Source organism: Telopea speciosissima, chromosome 2 (assembly GCF_018873765.1).
Source record: "Telopea speciosissima isolate NSW1024214 ecotype Mountain lineage chromosome 2, Tspe_v1, whole genome shotgun sequence".
Lineage (NCBI taxonomy): Eukaryota > Viridiplantae > Streptophyta > Magnoliopsida > Proteales > Proteaceae > Telopea > Telopea speciosissima.
Window position 1 is genome coordinate 11210837 of NC_057917.1, and position 25980 is coordinate 11236816.

At 39.9% G+C, this 25980-nt stretch overlaps 1 protein-coding gene across 1 annotated transcript in view; it reads right to left on the bottom strand.

Moving 5' to 3' along the window:
* LOC122651283 (vacuolar protein sorting-associated protein 41 homolog) overlaps positions 1-25980 on the bottom strand; it is a 34842-nt gene that overhangs the window by 3217 nt on the left and 5645 nt on the right. Inside the window, exons 5-13 of the mRNA XM_043844617.1 lie at positions 15813-15945; positions 15577-15667; positions 3891-3993; positions 1981-2084; positions 1814-1907; positions 1547-1702; positions 1398-1460; positions 1186-1251; positions 536-736 (exon numbers count right to left, since the gene is read on the bottom strand). Of these exons, the coding sequence (XP_043700552.1) occupies positions 536-736; positions 1186-1251; positions 1398-1460; positions 1547-1702; positions 1814-1907; positions 1981-2084; positions 3891-3993; positions 15577-15667; positions 15813-15945 (1011 nt within the window). The remainder of the gene's footprint in view (positions 1-535; positions 737-1185; positions 1252-1397; positions 1461-1546; positions 1703-1813; positions 1908-1980; positions 2085-3890; positions 3994-15576; positions 15668-15812; positions 15946-25980) is intronic.

A 25980-nucleotide genomic window follows, 5' to 3' on the forward strand; every position in this document is an offset into this window, starting at 1 on the left:
AGAGGCCTACCCAAAGGGCTGCAGCTCAAAGAACAAGGTCTCAGGCTCTATTTGGGCATATAAAGGCCCATGGTTCTCCCAGTTTTGTCAAATTACTTTGACTACTTCAACCACAGGGTTGAAGTAGTATAACAAAACGCAAATTTCAGGTCTGTTTCCTGGTCAGATTTGAAATGTTGCCCGGAACATAAGACAAAGAATATAAGAAATGATAGAAATTGGGGGGGGGGGGGGTGGATCTGAACTTCCGTATTTAATCCAGACTACAACACATTCTGACTCCCAAATCAAAAGGAAAATCTAATTCAGGATGAAATAGAAACTTTCTTTTCCACATGATAAGATGAGTTTGTTCATCAAAGCTCAATCAACATTGAATATAAAATGTTGATAAAAAGATCTTTAACCTACAAAGAGCTTCAATTACAAAACTTAGGCAATCCAAAAAAGTTGAAACTAGGTGCTTGCTAGCAGAACATTATACCCAACTAGACTGTGTCTTTTCTACATCACCAGTATACCATCTATAATATACCTGCATGTCGTGGGAGTCCCTCCCAGCATGTGGATCAATTTCAAATAGTGAATGCAGATACAAGTGCAAGAAATATCTTGAATCACAATTATCACTGGCATCCAAGATTTGTGAAACTACTTCAGATGGAGCAATCAAATCCTTGTGTTGGATCAGTAACAAGACCGCACATTTACAGTTCAATACCATCAGTTGCACAACCTGCAAAAAAGACCAGACCAGGAAGAGAGCTTTATAATTTCCAAATTCATATATCACAAATACGAGGGCAGAACCCAGAGGATAAGTTTCATTATTACACATTAAAGGGCGTACAACATACTCTAGGACATTCCTTTTGTTTGGAAAATCGCAGTACATAGGATATGAAGTTGATAGGACAACATAATCAGCAAAAAGATGGGAATAAGTCAAAAATGCTTAAAAAACAAACTCTCATCTAAGTCAAAAGCATGCCAACAAATTTAATGACTTCACATTGACACATGACTTTGGTAATAAGAAGTAAAATCAATAGCTTAGGTTGTCATATCTTTTAAAATTCCTAAAAAATAATCAATAGCTTATTTTCCTTTTTAACCTTGTCACACACCAAACTGAATTGCTAAGTGACTTCACAAAAATTTTGATCTCATCTTATTTTACCATACCTTGTCATGAATGGCATCATGTAAGTTATGTTTTTCGATGAAGTTGAAAATTTCAGGCTTCATAAGCTGAAAAAATAAAACAAATACCCAATTCAAAATCAAGGCACGAAATGTTCACCCAGGCATGCTTTGTCTATGATATGTGACTGTGTGTGACTCTGTTTGGCTGTATAGCCATGTGTGAGAACTCATTTTGCCTTTAGAAAACTTACATCAGCATACAATGCTAGCGCTCTCTCATATTGTGCAGTGGTTACATACAACTCAGCCAATGCCTGAAATGGAAAGGGCTGTCAATACGAGACAGAACTATGCATAGAACAATGCAAACAAAAAGACATAACAAATGACAAATCTTGACCTCTTTGAGTGTGTCAGTTATAGATGAAGTATTAAGCTGAGGTTCTATTGCTGATATGACAGGCAAAGCAGAATATATTGCTGGTGGCCAGGATTTAACAGTTGACAAGAGATCCTTGTGGAAAGATGGATTTGTTGCAAGGGCTACAAGAGTCACCTGCAGCAGAACATACGATCTTGCAATTTTGAATCATTCGTATATTGGCAACCGAGTGTATATTCTAAGAGACTGATTAGATCAGCATACACTCATTTTTGAATTACAGACCTCATAAGCAGTATCACGCAATCTGGGGTTTTCTGTTGGTATGTATGGAACCAACACAGGAAGTTGGCGGACATGAGCAAAGTGGAAAACCCATCTGTGATAGAAAATAAAATCTAATTAATAACAAGAAATGTGTAGAAATATAATAACCAGGGCCATTTACCTACCTCTCCCATGCAGAAGCAGATCCACGTAATAACTTGGGACACAAAGATGCAGCTTCAGCATATTTCCTTTCCAAAATCAAATGATCAAGATATCGTATACCCACCTGAACATTAAAGAAAAATAAACACCTCAACAAAAAATCTTAGGCTAAGATGCAATGTCCCACATATATAGTACATGATTCTAAGGTGGTGATATTTACAGAATTAACTAAGCTGGAAAAGCGTACCAAAAAAGATAAGATAATACAAGGGAGAAAAAGTATTCAACAAATTACTAGGAAATATATTGTGACAAACACAACATAACAAATTCAAGTTGCATTCAACCAATTCAATAACATGCTATTGAAATATACCAAAAACGTAAGATGATAATATTCATGGAATTAAGTAAGGGGGTTCTTGGATTCGCATATGTGGGTAGCAAAGTCACCATCAACCTCTGCCGGCTTGAGAGAGAAGTGTAGAAACCAGAAACCACTTCCGGATAAGATACAGATGTTTTGACTGTTTGAAGGCAACAGGGAACTCAAAGTTGAAACCGGGCAGTACGTTAGACAGCATGGTAAAGGGAATCATCAGTCCTAAAATGGAGATAAGTCCTCTCTCTCTCTCTCTCTCTCCTTCTTCTTCTTCTTTTGAAACCGTCATTTCTATTTAGAAGAATATTCTAGGTTGTGTCTTTGCTTATTAAAGTAGAGTCGGCTAGTGTTATCTTGGTAAAATTGTTTATTAAATGTTTTATTAATATGACTAATACACAAAAAAATTCTAAATTGTTTGATTAGCTAAATAAGAGGGAAATATACTTAGGGAGTTAGGGGAAAGGTAAAATGAAGAGAAGTCTAAGTCCAACCCTATTGCATATAAGGAAAATTAGTTATGAATGAGAGCTAATATCTAAATATTTATAAGGAGGTTATCTCATAAATAATTTTGATTTTCTTGAGGGATTAATTATAAATAATAGGGCAGGGGATCAACCATGCTTCCAGTGTGGGATGAATCTCCCACGCCAAGCCAATGGGAGCACGGGAGGGGGCAGGGAACCCACATGTTAGGGAGGAGACAGTGTGTGAGTGGGCATATGATACGACAGCGTGCCCATCGTTTTCCTTAAATAATATGGAAAGTGATGCTAATCCTAAAAAAGAAGCATTCACGAAATTCCTAGGAAATCATTACAGTAGAAGTATTACAATAAAAAAGGTGGACAAGTAGTTTATAAGCTTTCTTTCAGTAATCAAATAGAAAAACACATGTATTAATACTAAAAGACGAACTACGTCCATAACCATACTAGTGGACTACTATAATATGGTTTCAAGGGTAATTATGTCCTTGTACCTATTCTAGAATGTTCTTCTTTACATTATAAATAAAGATGGCTGTAGTCACTCTGACTCAAGCCAGTATTCAAGGAATTCAACATGGTATCAGAGCAGGCAGGGGTCACGGTATCGAGTCCCCCTAGGAGCGGGCAGGTGTTGAATTATCTATCCATTACAAAGTACCAGCAGAACTTATGAAGAGTAACTACCACTAGAAATTACGAAATAATGGCCCTAGAAAGAGAAGATAGAAGTAAATATTGGTTGATATTCATCCAGTAAAAGTAAATCATCATGATTATATTACATTATTACTGATGGCATCAACTGGCTTATGTCAATATTGAAGGAATTAGAACTAATTCTTTATCATGACATGAGGGATGACATCAACCAATCATTTCTTGAAAGGTGCAACTTCAGTCACACAATCACTGTCTTTTAGTTTTAATTTTTTAATTAAGAACCAGTTAATTGGAAAAGAGAAATACAATGAAGCAACGACACCAATCAAGTGAAAAAAACTTTACATACATTCAAACCACAGAGCAAATTGAAACAATACATTCATCATACCTCATCAAGAAGCTCAGTCCGTCCCTGTTCTGCTTCGATAGCGGCTAGTGCTTTTTCATGGTATCCATGTTGAAGAAGCCAAGATATATGATCTTCAGCATCTCTAAATCAGAGATAGTTTCCAAACAAAAAAAAATAATGAACATTTTTATATCAACCTGATTGAACAAATTCACATGCAAGAATTGCCACTTTACAAACTGATCACAATTGAGGAAATTATAACATGGGGGAGGGGGGAGTGATGAAATCAATCTTGGGAATTGGGAGAATGACTTGTGTCAATGACACACACAGCCCACTTTATTTATAATATGAAGAAGAATATTCTAGAAGAGTACAAGACCAAAAATACCCCTATAAGAGAATTCTACCCTTGTACCCATATTACAACACTCCCCCTCAAGTTGGTGCATGGATATTAGTCATACCCAACTTGCTAACAATAGAACTAAATTACTTAGTACTTAAACCCTTGGTAAGAATATCAGCAAGCTGATCATCCGAAGGAACAAAAGTAATGCACATTTGCGGTCTATCTCCACATGCTTTGTTCGATCATGATGAACAAGATTATGAGCAATGTTGATTGCAGACTTACTATCAAAGTACAATCGCATTGGCATCTCAACATGAATTCCAAGATCTTGCAACAACCCTTGGAGCCAAAGAACCTCACAAATACCCTGGGTCATAGCCCGAAACTCAGCCTCTGCACTGTACGAGCCACAACTGCTTGTTTCTTACTTCTCCAAGTGACAAGATTTCCTCCCACGTAAGTGCAGTAGCCAGAAGTAGAACGCCTATCGTCAGGAGACCCAGCCCAATCAGCATTTGTATATGTTTCAACTTTCATGTGACCATGAGGAGAAACCAAAATCCCATTCCCAGGTGCAGCCTTCGAATTTCTTAAAATTTTGTAAACAACATCCAAATGGGTAGAGTAAGGATCATGCATGTACTGGCTTACCAGACTTACTGCAAAGGCAATATCTAGACGAGTGTGAGACAGGTAAATAAGTCTTCCCACCAATCTCTGGTATTGCTCCCTATTTACTTGTTCTCCTTCTTTTGACCGGAGATGATAGTTTGGTTCAACAGGGGTTTCAGCTGGCTTACATCCCAGCATACCCGTCTCAGTTAATAGATCCGTGGTGTACTTCCTTCGAGATAGAGAGATTCCTTTGTTAGAATAGGCAACCTCAATACCCAAAAAGTACCTAAGTTTACCCAGATCTTTGATCTCAAACTCAGTGCCCAAAATTTTTTTCAACAACTCAATCTCCTCCTAGCTACTCCCTATGATAACTATGTCACCCACGTACACAATTAACATAGTCACATGTGTGGTAGTCCTCTTAATGAACAATGTGTGATCTGCATTGCTTTGCTTGAACCCAATGGAGACCATTGCTTTGTGGAACCTACAAAACCATGCCCGAGGGGATTGCTATAACCCATATAGAGCTCGATTGAGCTTGCACACCTTTCCCTGAGTCTTTTGAGAATCAAAACCTAGTGGAATGTCCATGTAGACTTCTTCAGCCAATTCACCATGCAAGAATGCATTTTTACCATCAAGCTGAAACAAGTCCCATCCCTGATTCACTGCATAAGACATGAGCACTCTCACAGTATTCATCTTGGCCACCGGAGCAAACGTCTCCTAATAATCAATCCCATACGTTTGGATAAAGCCTCTAGCAACAAGCCTGGCTTTATATCTCTCAATGCTTCCATCAGCTTTATGTTTTATTGCAAAAACCCATTTACACCCTACAACTCTCTTTTCCAGGTGGTAGCTGAACCAAATTCCATGTGTTATTTTTACCTAGGGCTCTCATCTCTTCCTACATAGCTTCTTTCCAGTCCGAGTGTGCCACTACCTCCTGCCAAGAGTTAGGGATAGAAACAGAGGATAAAGAAGCAAGAAAGGTCTGGAAACTAGGAGACAAAGAGTCATAGGAGATCACATTAGATATAGGATGCTGAGTACAACTATGTTTACCTTTCCTAATAACAATAGGAAGGTCCAAAGTAGGATCACTAAGAGGAGTAGAGAGTTGCTTACCAGAAGGAACAAGGTCAATAGGACCTAGAATCGTTTCAGTCAATTGAGTAGGAGAGATGGTAGTAGGCCTGTGCTGCTCTTGTTTCCTTTTCCTGGCGAACACTTTAATTGGCTCATCTCCCTGAACCTTATTTTCCTGTACTGGCTGAACTGTGGCTTCCACTGGCACAGGAGTCTCCCCCTGAATAGGAACCACAGAATTCTCTCCCCGAATAGGGACCACACTTTGGCTTTGATCTTGACCCTGACTAGTAACCCCATCCTCAAGAACTTCCTCTTCTTCCCATGGCAGCCCTATAGGAGGAATACACTGAAGGACCTCTTCATTTTGAACAGATTCCCCCTGAAGAGGGACAGGGTAGACGGGGACAGATTACTGAAAAACAACATCCATGTACACAAAACTTTTCGGGAAGAAGGATGATAACGTTTATAACCCTTTTGGGTAGCAGAGTTAATGTAGCCCTAGATAGGAGAAGGATCCTACTAGAGGCCAAGCAACATGATCTAAAAGGAGGCTGCTGGTTTGAATGGGCAAAATTAAGGTTTTAGGTCGATTTATAGGGTTAGGATGGGGTAATGAGAAGATCGTTTATATGATAAAACTAGGCAGGTTTTAGGGAGTTTAATGAGCTAGGTTTGGATAGGTTTGAGTAAGGTTTTAAATTTCAGAAAATTTAGGGTTAGGGTTTCGGGTTTTGGGAAACAGGGAAAATAGGAGAAACTAGGGTTTAATGTGGGATCTAAAGGGGGAGGTTTGGATCGAGTTTTGTACTGGTAGGGAACTCATACTCGACCAAGGTATAAGGCCTAGGTGAGGGCTGGAAGTGTTAGTTCTGAAAACTCTAGGGTTTTTGGGTTTAATGAAGTTGGGGGGAAATTAGGGTTTAAGATGGGGGAATGGGGCAGAGCTTAAGGTCGAGTGTAAGGGGTGTGGAGAGGGAGCTGTGGTCTGAATTTGGGCTGAATCTGATGAAGGATGAAGGCTGGCTGGAGTTAAGAAGATCTAGGGTTTTGGGGAAATTCAAATAAAATAAAAGGGGGGCTGTAGGGTGGGCTGTAGAAGATTAGGAGAAGAAGGGAATCACTAAAATACTAAATCACTTACTAGAATATCAGGTCCTTCAATGGCGGCAACTGAGAACTTGGAAGGATAGAACCACCTTCAAACTTAGGGATCCTCCCGGCCGTCACGGCGCAAGGAGTCGTAGGAGATCCACCTACCCTTTCCACCTTGATAGAACCACAAGGATAAACACTCTCAAGGAGCAACAGTAGCAACAAAGGCAGCAAACACGATTTTTTTTTAATTCATAAACTGTAGGGGAGCCTCCCACGATTTAATATTTATAATAAAAGGCTAATAGCCAATTCCTAATACAATCTAAACACTTCCCTCACTCAAATCGTGGAAGGATTGGGACCTAATAAAACTACTTAAAACATAAAGATAAAAAGACCTATTTGTCCCTAATAACTTAAAATAAAAGACAATTAAATTACTTAAATTGAACCATGGTTTGAACCGGTTCAATTTAAGTTTACAAATAAGCTGAAATTAAACTAAGTATAGGAAATACTAAAAATGTAAAACTAAGCTACGGCTCCCAAACTAAGCCCTAATTTCAGGGCTGCTTCTTCTTCTTCTTCTTCTTCCTTTGGGTGTGGGCACATGGTGCTGCATCAAGAGTATCCCAGAAAAATACACTGGAGATCCCGGGGATCTAATTTCCCATGGACCTGATGATTGCAAACAAATGCAACACATCCAAAAATTTTTGGAGGAACAGGAAAAGTGAAAGCTCCAAGGAGAGTTTCTAAGGGGCTTTTGTTATCTAGGACACGAGAGGGCATCCGATTAATAAGAAAAGTTGCAGTGGTAACAAGCATAGTACTAAATCTCACGAAATCTCGATCGAGATCTCGAATATTTCGAGTATCTTGACCTGACCGAAACGAAACACAATCTCGAATAAAAAAAATGCAAAAACTCGGTCGACCATCTTGCGATATCTCGAGACAAAATCAAAATCTCGCGAGATATCGAGATTCATTTTTCAAAAGTAGCTTTATAAATACCAAAACTCGTTATTCTCGGTCGACTGAGACTTAACAAGCTCTGGTTTTTTTGGGTTTTTTTCTCCTCATTAGTCTCGGTCGTTTCTTCTCCCATACTATGACATGGCATTCATTTGTCCTATAGTCGGAGAACAATGCACGTCGGCTCCATCGGACTATGAATGGGGTCGATCCTGGACGTCGGAGTAATTATTATTAGAATATTTGTAAACATTTGAGTCACTAGATGACTACTTGACTTGTATTGGACTATTGGGGATATTGTCATATTGATATCATCTTCTTAATTTGTTATTTACTTATTGTACTTAATATTATGAATTAAGTTATGACTTATGAGTCATTCACTTTATGTTTCCAACTTCCAAGTTAATTTACTTGTTTAAATTTCTTATTAATCATTAATTTATTATGTCCTCTAGTACTTAAAGTCTTAAACAATGTGTATGTGTGATTAACCAGTTATACATTTGGATTCGGCCGTACATTGCCAATCAATGGTGCAAATCCAAAACATCACTTTGGGTGACTATTTTTGCAATTCGAACATTTAATGTGTTTATATAGCCTAAAATAAGATTTCCATGAAGTTTCAGGCCTTAACTTGGCCTAAACCCACCGAAATGGCCTACCGAAACATAAAAGAAAAATGCAAAATTTCGACCGAAATATCCCAAAATTTCGGATATTTTGGTCAGCCCGAAACACCAAAACGAAACGAGTTTTCGAACTATGGTAACAAGTAACAACATCCCTCCAGAAACGAACAGGCACATTCATAGAAAAAAGTAAGAACCTAAAAACCTCAAGGAGATGACGGTTTTTCCTCTCTGCTACCCCATTTTGAGATGGAGTATCAACACAGGAGATTTGATGTATAATCCCATAGGCAGAAAAATAAGACTGAAAGGTCCCAACCTAGTACTCAGTGCCATTATCAAACCGAAGAATTCTGATTTTGGCATCAAACTGAGTAGTAACCATTTATGAAAATGTTGAAAAATATGGAACACATCACTTTTTTGTTGCATTAAATAAACCCATCTAGTTCGACTATAACAATCTATAAATGTCACAAACCAACGAAAATCAAAAGATGAAACCATACGGGCAGGGGCCCACACATCAGAATGAATTAAACTGAAAGGAACTAAGCTACGTTTATCAGAAACAGGATAGGTCTGTCTGGTTTGCTTTGCAAGAATGCAAGCATCACAGTGAAAATTGTTCAAATTACAAGACTTAGAAAAACTAGGAAATAAACTAGAAAGAGTTCTTGAAGGGGGGTGTCCCAATTGACGATGCCAAGTGTGCAAATCAGCAACTGCTTTAGAAGAAGTTCCTGGGAGAGAAGCCACAGTAGATGGTGCAGTAGGAGGCTGCTCTAACAGGTACATGCCACCTTCCATCTTACCACATGCAATCGTACTGCCCGTTTCCAAGTCTTGAAACACACAATGAGAAGGGGACAAAATGACCTTGCAATTCAGTTCACGAGTAATACTACTAATAGATAACAGATTAGTACAAAAAATTGGAACATGAAGAATGAAAGACAATGAAAGGAAAGGAGAACAAGAACCATTAGGTACCCTGACTTCATTATGACCAGCCAATGGAGAATAATGGGAAAAATATGAAGGGGAACCAGTCATGTGATCTGTCGCTCCAGAGTCAATAATCCATGGAACTAGGTTAACAGAGGAGCTATGACCATAAAACCAAATACCTTAAGTAGGAGGTGCAGGACCATCAGGGGAAGAGGCAATAGTGGCAGAGGCAACACTGGCATGGGCTGAAGATGCTGAAGTCCGAGTTTCCAGTCTAGACATCAAATGACGAAGGTTGGTCAGCTCATCAGAAGAATCGTCCTCAGTAACAGACTAATGGGCAGCATTGCCTCTAGACCGTGGCTAACCGCACCCACGAGACTCCGGTGGGCGACCATGTAGCTTCCAACACCGATCCTTGGTATGACGCTCCTTGCCACAATAATCACATTTTACTGGAGGTTTACCAGATGTAGCAGGACCACGAATAGATCCAGAAGTATGAGCCGAAACCACCTTGGCAGACCTAGAGATAGGGGTAGTGTAAAGAGCAGCACGCTCTACAGGTGGGAGATGAACCATGGCAGCCCGCCAGCTCTCCTCAGAAGCTACGATGGCATAAGCTTGTTCCAGAGAAGGGAATGGATCCCTATTAAGCACATGGGAACGAATCTGGTCATACTCCATATTCAGCCTGGCCAAAAATCATAAACCCGAAGGTTCTCTTCCCACTTGCGATAGGCCATAGCGTCACCCTAGAATAGCTGAAAATTTCCCATAAAAATCCAATGTTTGCCAAATACCCCGCATGGTATTGTAGTACCGGCTGAGAGTAAGATCCTTCAGTTCCATAGTATGAATTTTCCGACGGAGTTCATAACACTGGGTAGCATTACCAACCTTAGAATAGGTTTCTTTGGCAATACTTCGCACAACAACAACATTCTCCAGAAGAAGATAACTCTGCGAGATGGAAGGATCAATAGAACTGAGAAGAAAGGACATCACTAGACACTCATCAATGCCCCATTTATCTTGAGCCTTACCAGCAGTAGGAGGACGAACAAAAGTGCTAGTCAAATGGCTAGTTAAACCATGAGAACCCATAGCAAGAGAAACAGATCTTAACCACATGAGGTAATTGTTCCCGCCAAGTTTGACAGAGTTAATCTGGAATGATGGAAAATCCCTCTCACGATGCACAAAGAATCCTCCCTGTCCAGAGGAAATAGTGGAGTTTTCTTCGTCCGACATGTCTGATGGTTGTCAGGAAATCTCCAAAAAAAAAGAAAGGGAGATTTAGATCATAATGGTGAGAAAAAGGACCCTGGTGGGATAAACTCACCACCAAGGGAAAGAGGAGGCGACCCCCAAGAAAAACGAGAAAGGGGAGTGCGAGGTGGCGGAAGTGGTGGTGAGGGAGGTAGAAGGGTGGTGGTGGTGAAGGTGGGTAGCGGCGGTGGTGGCAGTGTCTCATGAGAGAGAGAGAGAGATTCACGTGAGAGAGAGGGTGAGCCAAGAGGAGAGAGAGAGGCGGAAGTGGTGGAGCTACGGTGGTAGTGGCACTATGATCTAGCAAAGAATGGCGGCGGCAGTGATTGTGTTCTCAAACATGATAGCTCGAATCCCTAGGTCGATTTCTCTTGGCTCTGGATACCATGATGAAATCAATCTTGGGAATTGGGAGAATGACTTGTGTCAATGAGACACACATCCCACTTGATTTATAATATGAAGAAGAATATTCTAGAAAGAGTACAAGACCAAAATACCCCTATAAGACCATTCTACCCTTGTACCCATATTACAACAGGGAGGAAGTTCTAAAGACAGGCATAGCACTGAGATAACCACAATATATTCAGTTGTTCTTATTAGTAGTGCTGGATACTCATTTTCTTCTTTGTTTGACATTTTGTATCAGTTACCCTTTTTACAATTGTGCTCGGGATAAATTGTTCTTATCTGGTTGTACCGTTTCTTCCTTACAATTGTAATAACCTATCAGCTATCACTAACTAATGCAGACAACACTTCAAATTGTGTGTGAAATAGAAGTATTCTCCATCAATCATTTACTATTTCACAGAACACTTCAGATTCAGATTGAGTGTGGCATAGAAATATTCTCCATTGGCTCCTTTTTATCTGGTTGTACCATTTCTTCCTTACTATGATTCAATTCCAACTACTGATTCAGATAGGAGCCTGAGATATCCCTAGCCCATTTCTCTTTTTTAAAATCCCTTCCCAACGTCATCAATTGTAGGATTAGGCCCCTCTTGCTGTACAGGAGGCTCAGCATGAGGTATCCTTTGAAGTACAATCATTGTTTTCTTCTTTGTTTTTTTTCTTTTCTTTGGGGAGGGGGAAATGGGAATGAGTAACAATTTATTTATATAAAATGGAAAGAAAACAATCAAATAATACAAAAATAACAAGGGGTACAGATATCAACCCAGACTAAGGACTCAATACAAAACCGTATGGAGTCATAAAGGAATGGCTTCCCCAAAACATAATCTAGGGCAGACAACCCCTTGGTTAGCTAGATCATCCACCATCTTATTTGCACTTCTTGGGCCCCATTGAAAACGAAATTGCCATTGAAATGTTAAAAGTCTAATGTATCTAATTAAAATAAGTGTAGCTCCATGGCTCTTCACTGCTAACCTCAATCCATTGAATGACATTACTGAGTCACCCTCAATAATGACTTGAAGAATCTTATTCCTAAGCAGCAGCTCAATCCCAATTTTACGTCCCAATAATCCTGCTCTAGTAGAATCTCCCTCCTCCATTGTCTAGATTTTGAATCGGAGGCTGAAACATTTTATTTCGACTTCAATTACAAATTCGGTAACTTCTATCAGCATTTCCCAAGTAAAGAAAGAAACTCATAAGATTAAAATAAATTCAACCCCTCGGGAAATTAAAGTTCCAAAAATAAAACCCCTGCTACAGCTTGAAATAGCAAGATCTTTGTCACATTGTAAAGGTAATACCTTTCAAATGACACCAAAATACACTGAACATACACATCTTGAAATTCCGAGTAAAATATGAATTTTCTGAAGAATAACCCCTTTTGATTGAAGTAGACCACAGCCAACACCATGTATTACCCACAACTCCACAAGCAACCAAAACAACTTTATCCAATTCTTAATAACTGATGACAAAAGTAGCCTGCAACTTGTTTTATAACCCCCTACTTATTCCTAATCCTAAAAGGAATGAATAAAAGAGCAAACGAATAAGGAAACCAAATCCAATGTGGGACCAATTCTCTACTTTGAGAAGACTAGAATAGACTATCCTTGACTACTAAATTCATATGGATCAGTCTAATATTTGACCTGATCAGTTGGTAGTGATAAGTGCCCGAAATAAAGGATCAGGAATTCACAGTAGTGAACAACACTCAGAATCCACTGAGCCACCTGAGAATCCACCCGAGTAAAAATATTCTTCATTCATTAACCAAGTCGTGGGAGGCTATACATCTGACAAATTTTAAATAAAGACTTGAAAAGAACAAAACAAATCAATTTAGGACTCTCCAGCCACAAACTTTGTTTGGAGAGTACTCAACTGACTCAAACTTTCCTAAAATCAAGGCTAAACTGATAAAGAAACTCCCCATACACAAGTTAGTTTAGAGTATCCTTAAACAACTAAAATACTGAAAATAAGGACAATTATTAAAAGGAACAGGACTGGACACACCCCAGCCTTAGTAAACAACTTCCTAGCAATAAAAGTGACGAAATCTCTGAGAAAAATAATGACTTGTCCCTGAGACAGAGGTCTCAACTTTATTTATAATAATAGGAATGAGAACAAAGTACAAGTATGCCCCTATGGGAAAATGAGCCCTTATACCCATATTACAACACTCCCACTCAAGTTGGTGCATAGATGTCACACATGCCCAACTTGGATACAATAGAATGAAAAACGTTACTACTAAGAGCCTTAGTAAAAATACCAGCTAACTGATCACCAGACTTAACAAAAGGTATACAAATAACACCTTGATCTATCTTCTCTTTGATAAAATGACGATCAATCTCCATGTGCTTGGTTCTTATCATGTTAAACCGGATTATGAGCAATGGTGATAGTAGATTTCTTGTCACAGTATAACATCATACATGGTTGAATAGGAACACCTAGATCCTGTAGAAGACCTTTAAGCCACAGTAACTCACAAATATCATGCACCATGTCACAAGGTTACCTCCAACAAAGGCACAATAGCCAGTCATGGATCTGCGATCATCTGGTGAACCGGCACAATCAGCATATGTGAAGGCCTCAACTCTCATATGACCATGAGAAGAGAAAAGTACTCCTTTACCTAGAGTTGACTTCAAGTACCGAAGAATACGATACACAGCCTCCAAGTGTGTGGTATGTGGATCATGCATATACAAACTCACCAAACTCACAGCATATGCTATATCTGGTCGAGTATGTGAGAGATATATCCATCTCCCAACCAGCCGCGGGTACCGTCCTCTATCAACTGGGTCACCATCCTTGCTCTTCAAATGAACATTAGCCTCTAAGAGTATCAATAGGTCGACACCCAAGCATCCCAGTCTCAAAAGATCCAAAGTAAACTTTCGTTGGGATAGAAAGATCCTTTGTGTAGAACAAACTACCTCAATACTCAGTGATGAAATTGATGGGGAGAATAATGACTTGTGTCCCTAGGGATCACAGCCACGCTTTATTTATAATAAAGGAGAATACGCACAAAGAACAAATATACTCTCAGGGCAGATATACCTATATTGAATACCCGAATTACCACACTCCCCCCCCCCCACTCAAGTTGATGCATATCTATCACACATGCCCAACTTGCACAAAATAGAATGAAAAACTTTATTGCTAAGCCCCTTAATGAAGACATCAGCCAACTGATTTTCAGATTGAACAAAGGGATACATATAACTGCTTGATCCAGCTTCTCCTTGATAAAATGATGGTCTATCTCCATATGTTTTGTCCTGTCATGCTGAACTGGATTAAAGGGCAATACTAATAGCAGATATGCTGTCACATTACAGCAACATCGGTGAGTGAGTACGAACACCAAGATCCTGTAGAAGGCCCTTAAGCCATAGCAACTCACATATGCCATGAGTCATAGCACGGAACTCTGCTTCTACAACCTAGGGTCCAAAGTCAAACTCCTATTTGGACTTTGATATTTCAAAATCTAATAGTGTCATTGTGTTTAAATGGCCCAAAATAGGTTGTATACCAAGTTTCATGACCTAACTAGGTCAAAAAACCCACTGAAACCTGGATTCGAATTCAAAAAAAAATTGCACCAACTCACCAAGATCTCGGCCCAACTCACTGAACCACTGGTTCAGTTTTTACGAACCGCAGGCCAAGAAAAAGGACTGATTTCATACAACCGCATGCCCCTTTTCTTCCTTCTAGCTGAGATCTGCAACACTCAGTCAGACTGAAAACAGATATTGGTTCTACTGGTAGTATTTGAGCAAATGAAATGCAATGTAATAAATCAATCAGCTATGGTTTGCAACCACTGTTGAAGCAGAGGTTTACCATTCAACATGATTATATACAGTCAATCACACTGAAATCCGCTTGGATTTTGTTTAGTCAGGCACTATTTCAGAAAAACACAAACAAGTTATCATGAATCAATCAGCTATAATTTTCAACAGAGTCTGTGCAATTTAAGGGGGGCTCTCAACGGCAGAAAAATCAAAAACAAATACAGGAAGACAAGGATTCCATGTTTATTGCACTGGGTTAGATGGCAACAGAGTCACAATGTCAGGGTAGCGTTTACAAAAGGAACCTAGAGGTTTAGCCAAAAGAATTCGCCCTAAAATTTCATTCAAACCTTGATTGGTCAAACATTTTGGAAAGAATACATGATCATTAATTTTTTTACTAGAAAAAAATAAAAAATAAAGGAAAAAAAAACACTAACCTAGGCTTTGCAATTACTACATCCTTTGGAGATACTATATAGTACAATGGTTCATCACCAGCAGCCCACTGACCACCTGCATAGCTGCAACCTACATTTAAGCGTGTAGACTTTAAAAAGTTAAAACCATTTGAACATGCAATGCAATTAACAGCACAGGAAAAGTAACATTCAATTGAATCAAGAAGCACAAGTAAAGCACAATATTTCAAAAGTGATAAAAAAAAATTTAATACCTGAGAAAGGAGCATGAGCAAGGGAATAATCCTTTCCCTTGTAATGCTCAAAGCCATGCACAGGAAGAGCATCTGTTGCAAGTTCATCATTTTCCCATGTGACTATACGTACTTCTGGCCTCTGCGCGGTTCCCTGATCCACAAGAACTATATATGTCAAAAGAGATAAACATCATCCTACCTCTCCGACAAGAAGAAGAAGAAGAAGGTAACCAACCACATTCATAGTCACCTTGTACCATAAGAAATGGCAGTAAACAGGCAGCGTTTCACAATAATTTTAGTGCGAAAATTAATGAAGATCAGGAAATAAGGCCACATTAGGTAGGGATGGCAATGAAGTGGGTTCAAGGAAATTTTCACCAATACCACACCAGCATCCTGACAATTCTAAAATATTTCTAAATAATAACTGACTGACCCAAGGAACATGCATGGGAATCACCATTTTTACAAGAAACTGGAGAAATAGGGAAAAAATCGACAACATTTCTGGACACATTAATCTGTGCAGATATCATGTCTTAAGTGAAGGAATTTAAAGAAAGAAAGAAGGATACAAGGAATGCACAAAAAAAACACATTGATATTAATCAGCTGAGTCAAAAGATCCAGAAATCCATCTCAAGACTGAGGAAAGCTGTAGAATTATTTTACTTTTTTTACTCTTACAGTTTTAACTCAATTCTATACCTTTTGACTAGGAATATACATACATGCACAAAACCCTTTTACATGATTGATCAACAATAAAATAAAGTAATAGAAGCACAAAGCTTACTTGAATCAATATATCTAAACAAGATTTGATAACTTCATAATGATGGTTGAGATGAATTTGATTAAAAATAAAACTTAGATTATATGATTGAGTAACTAGTTTATCAAACATGTATGGGGGGTGGGGAATGTTCATACACAACAACAACAACCTAGTCTTATCCCAACTAAATGGGGTCGACTAAATGGATCCTTGTTCTCCAATCAATTCTGTTTGAAGTCATACAAGATACGAGACCTAAGCTATGCATGTCTTTCCTCACAACTTCACTTAGGGTAATTTTAGGCCTGCCTCTGGCTCTTTTAGTTCCTTCTATCTGAATCAAATCACTCCTCCGAACTGAAGCATCCTGAGGCCTCCGTTGAACATGACCATGCCATCTTAAACGATACTCTCGTAGCTTATCATGTATAGGGGCTACTTCCAACTCAGCTCTAACATGGTCATTCCTAACTTTATCCTTCCTAGTCTTGACACATCCATTTCAACATCCTCATCTCCACCACACATAGTTTGTCTACATGCCGCTTCTTAACTACCCAACATTCTGCATCATACATCATAGCCGGTCAAATGGCAGTCCTATAAAAATTTCCTTTGAGTTTTAAAGGAATACTCCGATTACACAGCACGCCGATCGCACTTCTCCACTTCATCCATCCTATTTTAATTCTTTGGGAAACCTCATCCTCTATATCGCCTTCTTTATTTACAATAGAGCCCAGATATCTAAAATAATCACTTTGAGGTATCTCCTTATCATCAATATGGACCCCCTCGTTAACCGTCATAGTGTGGCTAAAGTTGCACACCATGTACTCCGTCTTTGTTCTACGTATCTTAAGACCTCTTGATTCCTAGGTTAATCTTCATAACTCCAATTGGGTGTTTCATCCCTGCTTTTGTCTCGTCCACCAATACAATATCATCAGCAAAAAACATACACCAAGGAATCTCATCTTGTATGTCTCCAGTTAAATCATCCATGACAAACACAAACAAACAAGGGCTTAAGATTGATCCTTGATGTAGCCTAAGCTTAATTGGGAACTCACTACCTTGACCCCCCACAACTCTTATGCTAGCTACCACACCATCATACATATCTTTAATTATGTCCCCATATTTACATGGCACTCTTCTCTTATCTAGTATGTGCCAGATTAGCTCTCTAAGGACTTTGTCATAGGCTTTTTCTAGATCAATAAAGCCCATATGGAGATCCTCCTTACCCTCTCTATACTTTTCCATGAGTCTCCTGACTAAGAATAGGGGAATCTCCCTTTCCAGCTTCTTGAGATTCTTGGAATTTCCCTAGGCCAATTGACACCCATATTTACTTTTGCAGGTACCTAAATGTACTTTTTTGTACTTTATTTAATTCCTAGAGAAAGGGGTATGCGATCCTTTGTCAGTATCTGTTTTGAGATCCCAAGTACGAACATAGTTTCCATTGTGGATCTACTTGGCATAAAGCCAAATTCGTTCTCCGAAATAGTAGTTTCCTTTCTCAGATGGGTATCAATAACCCTCTCCCATAGCTTTATCATATGACTCATTAGTTTTATGCCTCTATAGTTATGTAGCTTTGAATATCACCTTTGTTTTTATAAATTAGGACCACAATGCTTCTCCTCCATTCATCTAGTATTTTCTTTGTACTCAAAATCTTATTAAACAGCTTGGTAAGCCAAGTTAAACCACAGATTCCTAGGTTCTTCCACAGTCCATACTTTTCTATTGGGACTCCGTTTGGGCTGGTGTATTGCCTACTTTCATCTTTCTTGGAGCTTCTTTGACTTTAGACACCCTAATTTTGCAGATATATCTTCGACATGTGGTGTCATGATGTATAATACCGCCCTGGGGGGCATTATTACTTGAAAAGTCTTCATTTAGGAGGTTGTAGAATACTCCTTCCATCACTTCCTAATGTCTTCATCCCTTGTCAGTATTTACCATTTTCACTTTTAATACATCTAACATGGTCAACATCTCCACTCATCCTTTCTCTTGCTTTAGCTATCTTATAGATAACTTTTTTCCCTTCCTTTGTGTTCAAATTGTTATAAATACATCATATTTCCTCACCCTTGCTTTCCCCACAATATTTTTAGCTTCATTTCTGGCAGATATATACCTTTTTAGATCCATTACCTCCTCAGTCCTTTGCCATGTCTTAAAACTAGCTTTCTTAGTCTTAATAGCTGTTTAGACCTCATCTTCCCACCACCAAGTCTCCCTAGAAGCATGACGTTTACCTTTCGACTCCCCTAATACCTTCTTGGTAACCTTCTTCATACAAGTCGTTATCTCGTTCCATATCGAATTAGTGTCATCGCCTTCAAGGTTCCACTTTCCTTGTATGACCACTTTATTCGTAAATGAATTTAAGATATCTCCTTTTAAGCTCCACCACTTTATCTTAGGGAAAATAGGCTCCTCTATCTTATGTTTCTGCGTAATGAGGCACGTATCAAGGACCACCAATCTATGTTAAGTGGTTAGACTCTCCCCAGGTATAACCTTACAGTCCTTACAAAACAATCTGTCGGACCTTCTTGTCAAAAAGAAATCTATTTGGCTGCTATGTTGTCCACTTTTGTAGGTTACCAAATGCTCATCTCTTTTCAAAAATGGTGTTCACAATGGAAAAATCGTAAGCTACCACAAAATCTAAAACTGAGATCATCTCATTCCTCTCTCCAACTCCATAGCCTCCATGATCACCTTCATAGCCTCTACGATCTCTCCCAACATGTCCATGTAGATCAACCCCTATGCTCATATCATATATATGAAAAAATAAATGTTCATATCATTATCTTAAATCAGCCCAGAGAACCATACGTGAGGTGGAAGTCAGTCGACCAGATAAAACCAAGACATGCCATAAATATATACATTTATTTTTTCACATATACGGATAACCTCAAACTTTATCATTGATATCCCTTACATCTCCATCCAAATCACTCAATTACTATCATGTTGACCAAGGTCCAATCCTCAAACAGACAAGAAATGTAAATTTCCTGATATACATCACAGAAATGCCTCTTTTCCTCCCGTAGCTTTCCTCTTACATCCCTTAAAAGCATACTTGGCAAGGTGTCACTTGGTGTCCAGGCACCTTCTTGGGTCTAAAGCAACAGCATGCCTTGTTTGATGCAAGAAAGGCAACCGCCTTGGATGCCTTGGCATTGCCTTGTGGCCTATGACATCATGCCTTATATTATATCAGTTTTTTGACACTCAACACGTTTACATTGATTTATGTTTATTGCTCTGGTTTTGATGAATATGTGTATATTATATCCTATGATTTATTTATTATGTTGGTTGTCTCATTTAGGTCATTACTAGCAAGAGCATAATTATATCATATTGCATTGTTATCCCAAAAATAATCATATAAATGCCAAAATTAAGCAAAACCTCTAGTCCAGTACTTTTCCGTGAAACACCACATTTAACAAGGAGGTACATCATGTGATTTGCCAACCTCAATGCGTGGGAGATACTAGATGTCAATCCTGTGCCAACTCTAGGCTTTGAATGATGAAGAACGAAGCAACCAAGATTAACCCATCTTAGCAGAACCCAACTAAAAGTAATACAAGAGCCACCTAACACAATAATTCTTAAATCCAATTCATTCAATAGTTCTAACCTCTGATGGAAAGCTAGCACAGCAGCTTAATTCAATCACTCTCCCTACCAGCCTCTAGGAGACAAAAAGATGCAATCAACATCAGAGATGCCCAGCACTTCTGGCAAACATGTCAACCTGAACCACCACTTCTCCACACTCTTTGAAAGAACAAACAGAGAATCAATTTTAAAACCAAAAGACTAGAAGTAAAGAGATACACCTTCTGTAATAGGGGAATGGTGGAAAAAAAAATATATCAAATTTCTTCCAAATAAAATAAGGAATCAATCCAATTCACAATGCACAAGATTCTATTACCGATTCTTTTTCCTTTATTTGGGGTGAGGAGGGAGGGAAGAGGAGCGGTTAACTGACTCTTTAGGAAGTTTCAACGTAAAAGCACTGAGAGGAATGAGTGCCATGTTGCTTATGTAAATGACTCTTTGAAGTGTCTTCCAAGCTCAGCCTGTTAGAGTTGTTAGTAACTATGTAACAGGGGTAGTTTGGGAACTAGGCTGTGAACTAGTTGCCTTGTTTTGCATTTTTATCTTGTTTGTCCTTTTTACCTTGTACCTCCCTAGGGAGGTGGATGTAATAACTCTTTAGTTCTATTCAAGTAATATAGAGTGTGGAGAAGTCTCTCTAACACACAAGAGCTTCAACCGTAACACTCTCTCTTGGTCTCCTTCTTCCTCTCATCTCTTCTCCTCTCTCTCACCTTGTTCTTCTCTTCTAAACCTAAAATCTAACTTGGTATCAGAGCCACCACAGGGTTTGAGAGTCGTATTACCCTTTTTTTGCTTCTCATTTTTTTTCCTCCCTTTGGAATCCGAAAACTCAAGAGATTCCAAGGAGAAGGACCATATGTAAAAAGGTTTTGTTGGGATGGTATGAGAAAGGTTCTACACAACCTGTTTCAATGTTGGATGAAGTTATTTGAGCTGCCTTGAAGTTTTGTTTGGTTTTTGAAGACAACCAAAGACGTGCTAGGGCTTCCGCCAGTCCTCCGTTGCAGGCCTTGTTTCACCTGCATTTCGGCAGGTATTTGAACCATGGAGCAGCTTACTGAGATCGTTTTTAAGTCCTCTTCATGCCTCCTGGGTCCTCCTTTGATGGTTGCTGAGTTCCTTTGAACATAGCTCAGTTTCGTGAGCTTCTGTTCTGCCCAGATTTTTCCACCATCTCAGGGTTGCAGCTCTTATATTTCCTTCTCTTGGCATGGGTTTGGAGCTTGGAATGGCTTGTTAGAATCGTAGAAGTGTGCTTTTCAAGCCCCATGTGCATCTCCTAGCTGAAGGGCTCTCTTGCTGGAGCTCTGCTCTTTTTCGTGGTCTCTTTGTTCCTGCCCAGGTATCGACAGTGACTGCTATTGTCTTTTTTTCTTGCATTTGAAGCATCGTGGACTCCTCTCTTGGCTTAAAAGTATGAATGCATACCTTGTTAAAGGTCTTACAACTTGTATAAGTGGATGTTTTTGTTTAAAAATGATTGGATGAAGTTCTGCTCAGTTTTTCCTCTGTTTCTTCTGCTGCTGGAATTTATCTCTTGAGATTGGAATCTTCATTTGGGTTGAGTGTGTACTCCCCACTTTGTTTGGACTTCCTTGTGTATGGTTAAGTGCCTCTTTTATCCCCACAAGATGCCTGATTCTGATGTCTCTGGGCTTGGCACGGCTGAATCACAACCTACTCCAGCTGCTCCACAGTTTGTCTTTGAGAACTCACACCCACAGATCTCCATTGTAAAATTAGACAACACCAATTATTTGGATTGGTCCCACTCAGTAAAGCTTTCCCTTCGGAGCAAAGGGAAACTTGGGTATATTATTGGCACCATTACTGCTCCAGCTCTTGGTTCCCCTACTTATGAGAAATGGGAGACCGAAAATTCCACAGTCATGACATGGCTTATCTTCTCCATGAAGCCCGAGATTGGGCGAAGATTTATGAGAAAGGAAACTGCCAAGGCTATTTGGGATAGTGTCGCTCAGACATTTGACAGGGTGGGTGACTCCGCCAAAGTTTATCACCTTCATCAAAAAATTAATGCAATGAAGCAGGGCGACAAGACTATTTCTGAGTACTACAATGCCTATATTAGCCTGTTGGAGGAGTATGATCATTACAGGGATCTCCAATTGACCAACCCAGTGGATGAGGCCAAGGTGTATCGTGCTCTTGAAAAGGAGCGTGTCTTCACTCTTCTTGGTGGGCTGAATCCTGAGTATGAACCCATCAGGCTCCAGATTTTGGGCAGGTCTCCTCTTCCATCTCTTAATGAGGTTTACAGCTATTTGCAGAGTGAGGAGACACGGCGTGCAGCTATGGCACCTGCTCCAACATCATCCCTTGAGAGATCAGCTCTCAATTTCTCCTCATTCCAGGACACACGTAGTGGTGGTAGAGGCTAGGGGCTTACTTATGGGGAGGACAGAGCAGTGGAGACAGGTGGTACTAGTGGTGGTGGCAGAGATAGATTTAAATGCGACCATTGTGGGAGATCTGGGCACAGGGCACACTAAGGATAGATGTTGGACTCTTCATAGCCGTCCTCCTGGTACACGCGGTGGGACTCGTAGTGGTCGTCGCGGGGGAGCTCGAGGTGCCCACTCTGTTGTGACAAAAACAGATGCTACACAGGATGACTCTACTTTGGCTGATGCAGTGTTCCGTAGGGTCATGTCAAAGTTGAGCATACCTTCTACACCCACAACAGCTAGCTCTTCTTCATCCTCTGCTCTGCAGGTCTCTACCTCAGCCTCTATTGCAGCCCAATCTTGGGTCATTGACTCTGGTGCCACCGACCACATGACTGGTACGTCCCATTATTATGATTCCTATACCATTTGCTCCGGTAAGGATAAGGTTCGGGTAGCCGATGGCTCCCTTTCCTCCATTTCTGGTAAGGGCAGTATCCCTGTTACCTCATCTATTTCTCTTACATCTGTTCTTCATGTACCTAATCTTACCCTTAATCTTCTCTCTATGAGTCATTTGATAAAATCTTTAAACTGCTGCGTCACTTTTTTTCCTTCTTATTGTCTTTTTCAGGATTTGGTGACGAAGAGGGTTATTGGTAGTGGACGTGAGGAGCAAGGACTTTACTTTTTTTAGCCTTTTTTGCCCACAGCTCGGTCCTATGTATGTGGACGTGATGATAGTAGTTCTGTGGAGTCTATTATGTTGTGGCATCGCCGTCTAGGCCATCCCTCTTTTGTTGTAATGAGGAAACAATTGCCTCACTTATTTTCTTCTGTCGCTTCTTCTCATGTTTTTCAATGTGAACCATATATGTTTGCCAAACATTGTCGTTCCTCTTATCCATATCATGGTAATAGAACCACTGCCCCTTTTCATATTGTGCACATTGATGTTTGGGGACCTTCTCCCACTACCTCTTTATTTGGCTATCGTTACTTTGTGTCCTTTGTTGATGATTTTTCTCGTGCCACTTGGACTGTTCTTATGAAGCATAAAAATGATGTTTGTGATGCATTTAAAGCTTTTTATCAGATGATTCTGATTCAGTTTGACACTCGGATCAAAGTTGTTCGATCCGACAAAGGGGGGGAATACATGTTTGGTGGTCTCCAAACCTTCTTTACTGCTAATGGCATTCTCCATCAGCTAGCGTGTGTTGATACCCCCCAACAAAATGGGGTTGCTGAGAGGAAGAATCGCCTTTTATTGGAGGTCACCCGTAGTCTCTTGTTGGGCATGCATGTCCCCAAGACTTTTTGGTATGCTGCTCTTCTCACTGCCTCTTTCCTCATCAATCGCATGCCTACCAAATTTCTTGATTTCAAATCTCCCTTGGACATCTTATCCCCTAAGGCTTCTGCTTTCTCTCTTCCTCCTAAAATCTTTGGGTGTGTTTGTTATGTGCATGTAAACAAATCTGCCCGTACTAAACTTGATCCCAAGGCTCTTAAGTGTCTCTTCCTTGGATACTCTTCTACTTCCAAGGGTTACAAATGTTATCATCCTTCTTCTCGTCGGTGTTTTATTTCAAAGGATGTCACCTTCCTTGAATCTGTCCCTTTCTTTGCCCCCTCTCAGTATCCTCTTCAGGGGGAGAATTGTGGAAGTGAACAGACTGCTGATTTCCTTTGTCCTCTACCCATATCTCCCTTTACACTTGACACTGGAAAGCACAGGGCTGTGGATGTGAATGTGAATACAGATTTAGTGGTTGATAGTGGTTCTGATAAGGAGAAGGATTACCATATTACCTACAAGAGAGGTGAAGGCGTGCATAATGAGAGAAAGAAGACCTACCAAGAGTCCTCTTTGGATCCAGATCCACACCCTGAGACTCATCCTTCTCAGTCAGGTGACATCCCTTCTTCTCTATGTGATTTAGATCTTCCTATTGCTGTTAGAAAAGGGAAAAGAACTTATACTAATCCTATAACTCAGTTTGTTTCCTATGATGCTCTTTCTCCTACAAGTATTGCCTTTACCACTGCTCTCTCTACAGCCTCTATTCCCAGGAATGTCAGTGATGCTATGCTTGACCCAAAGTGGAGACAAGCTATGTCTGAGGAGATGATGGCTCTTGAGAAAAATGATACTTGGCAATTGGTGGATCTACCTAACAGACGTGTCCCAGTTGGATGCAGATGGGTCTATACAATCAAGTACAAGTCTGATGGTACTGTGGAGAGATACAAGGCAAGGTTGGTTGCCAAGGGGTACAGTCAAGTCTATGGGATTGACTATCAGGAGACGTTTGCCCCTGTAGCTAAGCATAACTCTATAAGAGTTCTTTTATCACTGGCTGCCAATAAAGATTGGCCATTATATCAGTTAGATGTGAAGAATGCCTTTCTCCATGGTGACTTGGAAGAGGAAGTGTACATACAACCCCCACCAGGCTTCAAAATGCCTTCAGCTGAAGGGAAAGTGTGTCTCCTCAAGAAGGCACTATATGGTCTCAAACAATCACTAAAGTCATGGTTTGAATGCTTCTGACAGGCCATCTTAAAGAATGGATATTCTCAAAGCCAAATTGATCACACACTCTTTACCAAGCGGGGCGATGGTACCATCACTGCTCTCATTGTCTATGTGGATGCTATTGTGGTCACAGGAGATGATATAGCTGAGATTGGTACACTGAAAAGCTACTTGGCACAACAATTTGAGATCAAAGATCTGGGTCCCTTGAAGTACTTCCTAAGAATTGAAGTATCAAGGACTAAGAAAGGAATCAACAATTCAACATATGTCAACGGAAGTTTGTTCTTGATTTGTTGACAGAGACAGGGATGTTGGATTGCAAACCAGCAAATTCTCCTATTGAGCAAAATCACAAACTAGGGGAAGATTGTGGTCCTTCTCTGGTTGATGCTGGAAAGTACCAAAGACTTGTTGGGAAGCTTATCTATCTTGCTATGACACGCCCCAGATATTTCATATGCAGTAGGAGTGGTGAGCCAATTTATGCATGCTCCCAAAAGTGGCCACTTGGATGCTGTATATCGCATTCTTAGGTATTTGAAGTCTTCTCCAGGGAAAGGACTGTTGTATGCCAGACACAATCATTTGAGAGTGGAAGGATTCACTGATGCAGATTGGGCTGGCTCTATTATAGACAGGAGATCTACCTCTGGCTATTGTACCTTTGTGGGAGGTAATTTGGTTACATGGAGGAGTAAAAAACAGCATGTTGTAGCCAGATCCAGTGCAGCGGCAGAATTTAGAGCTATGGCGCATGGAGTGTGTGAACTC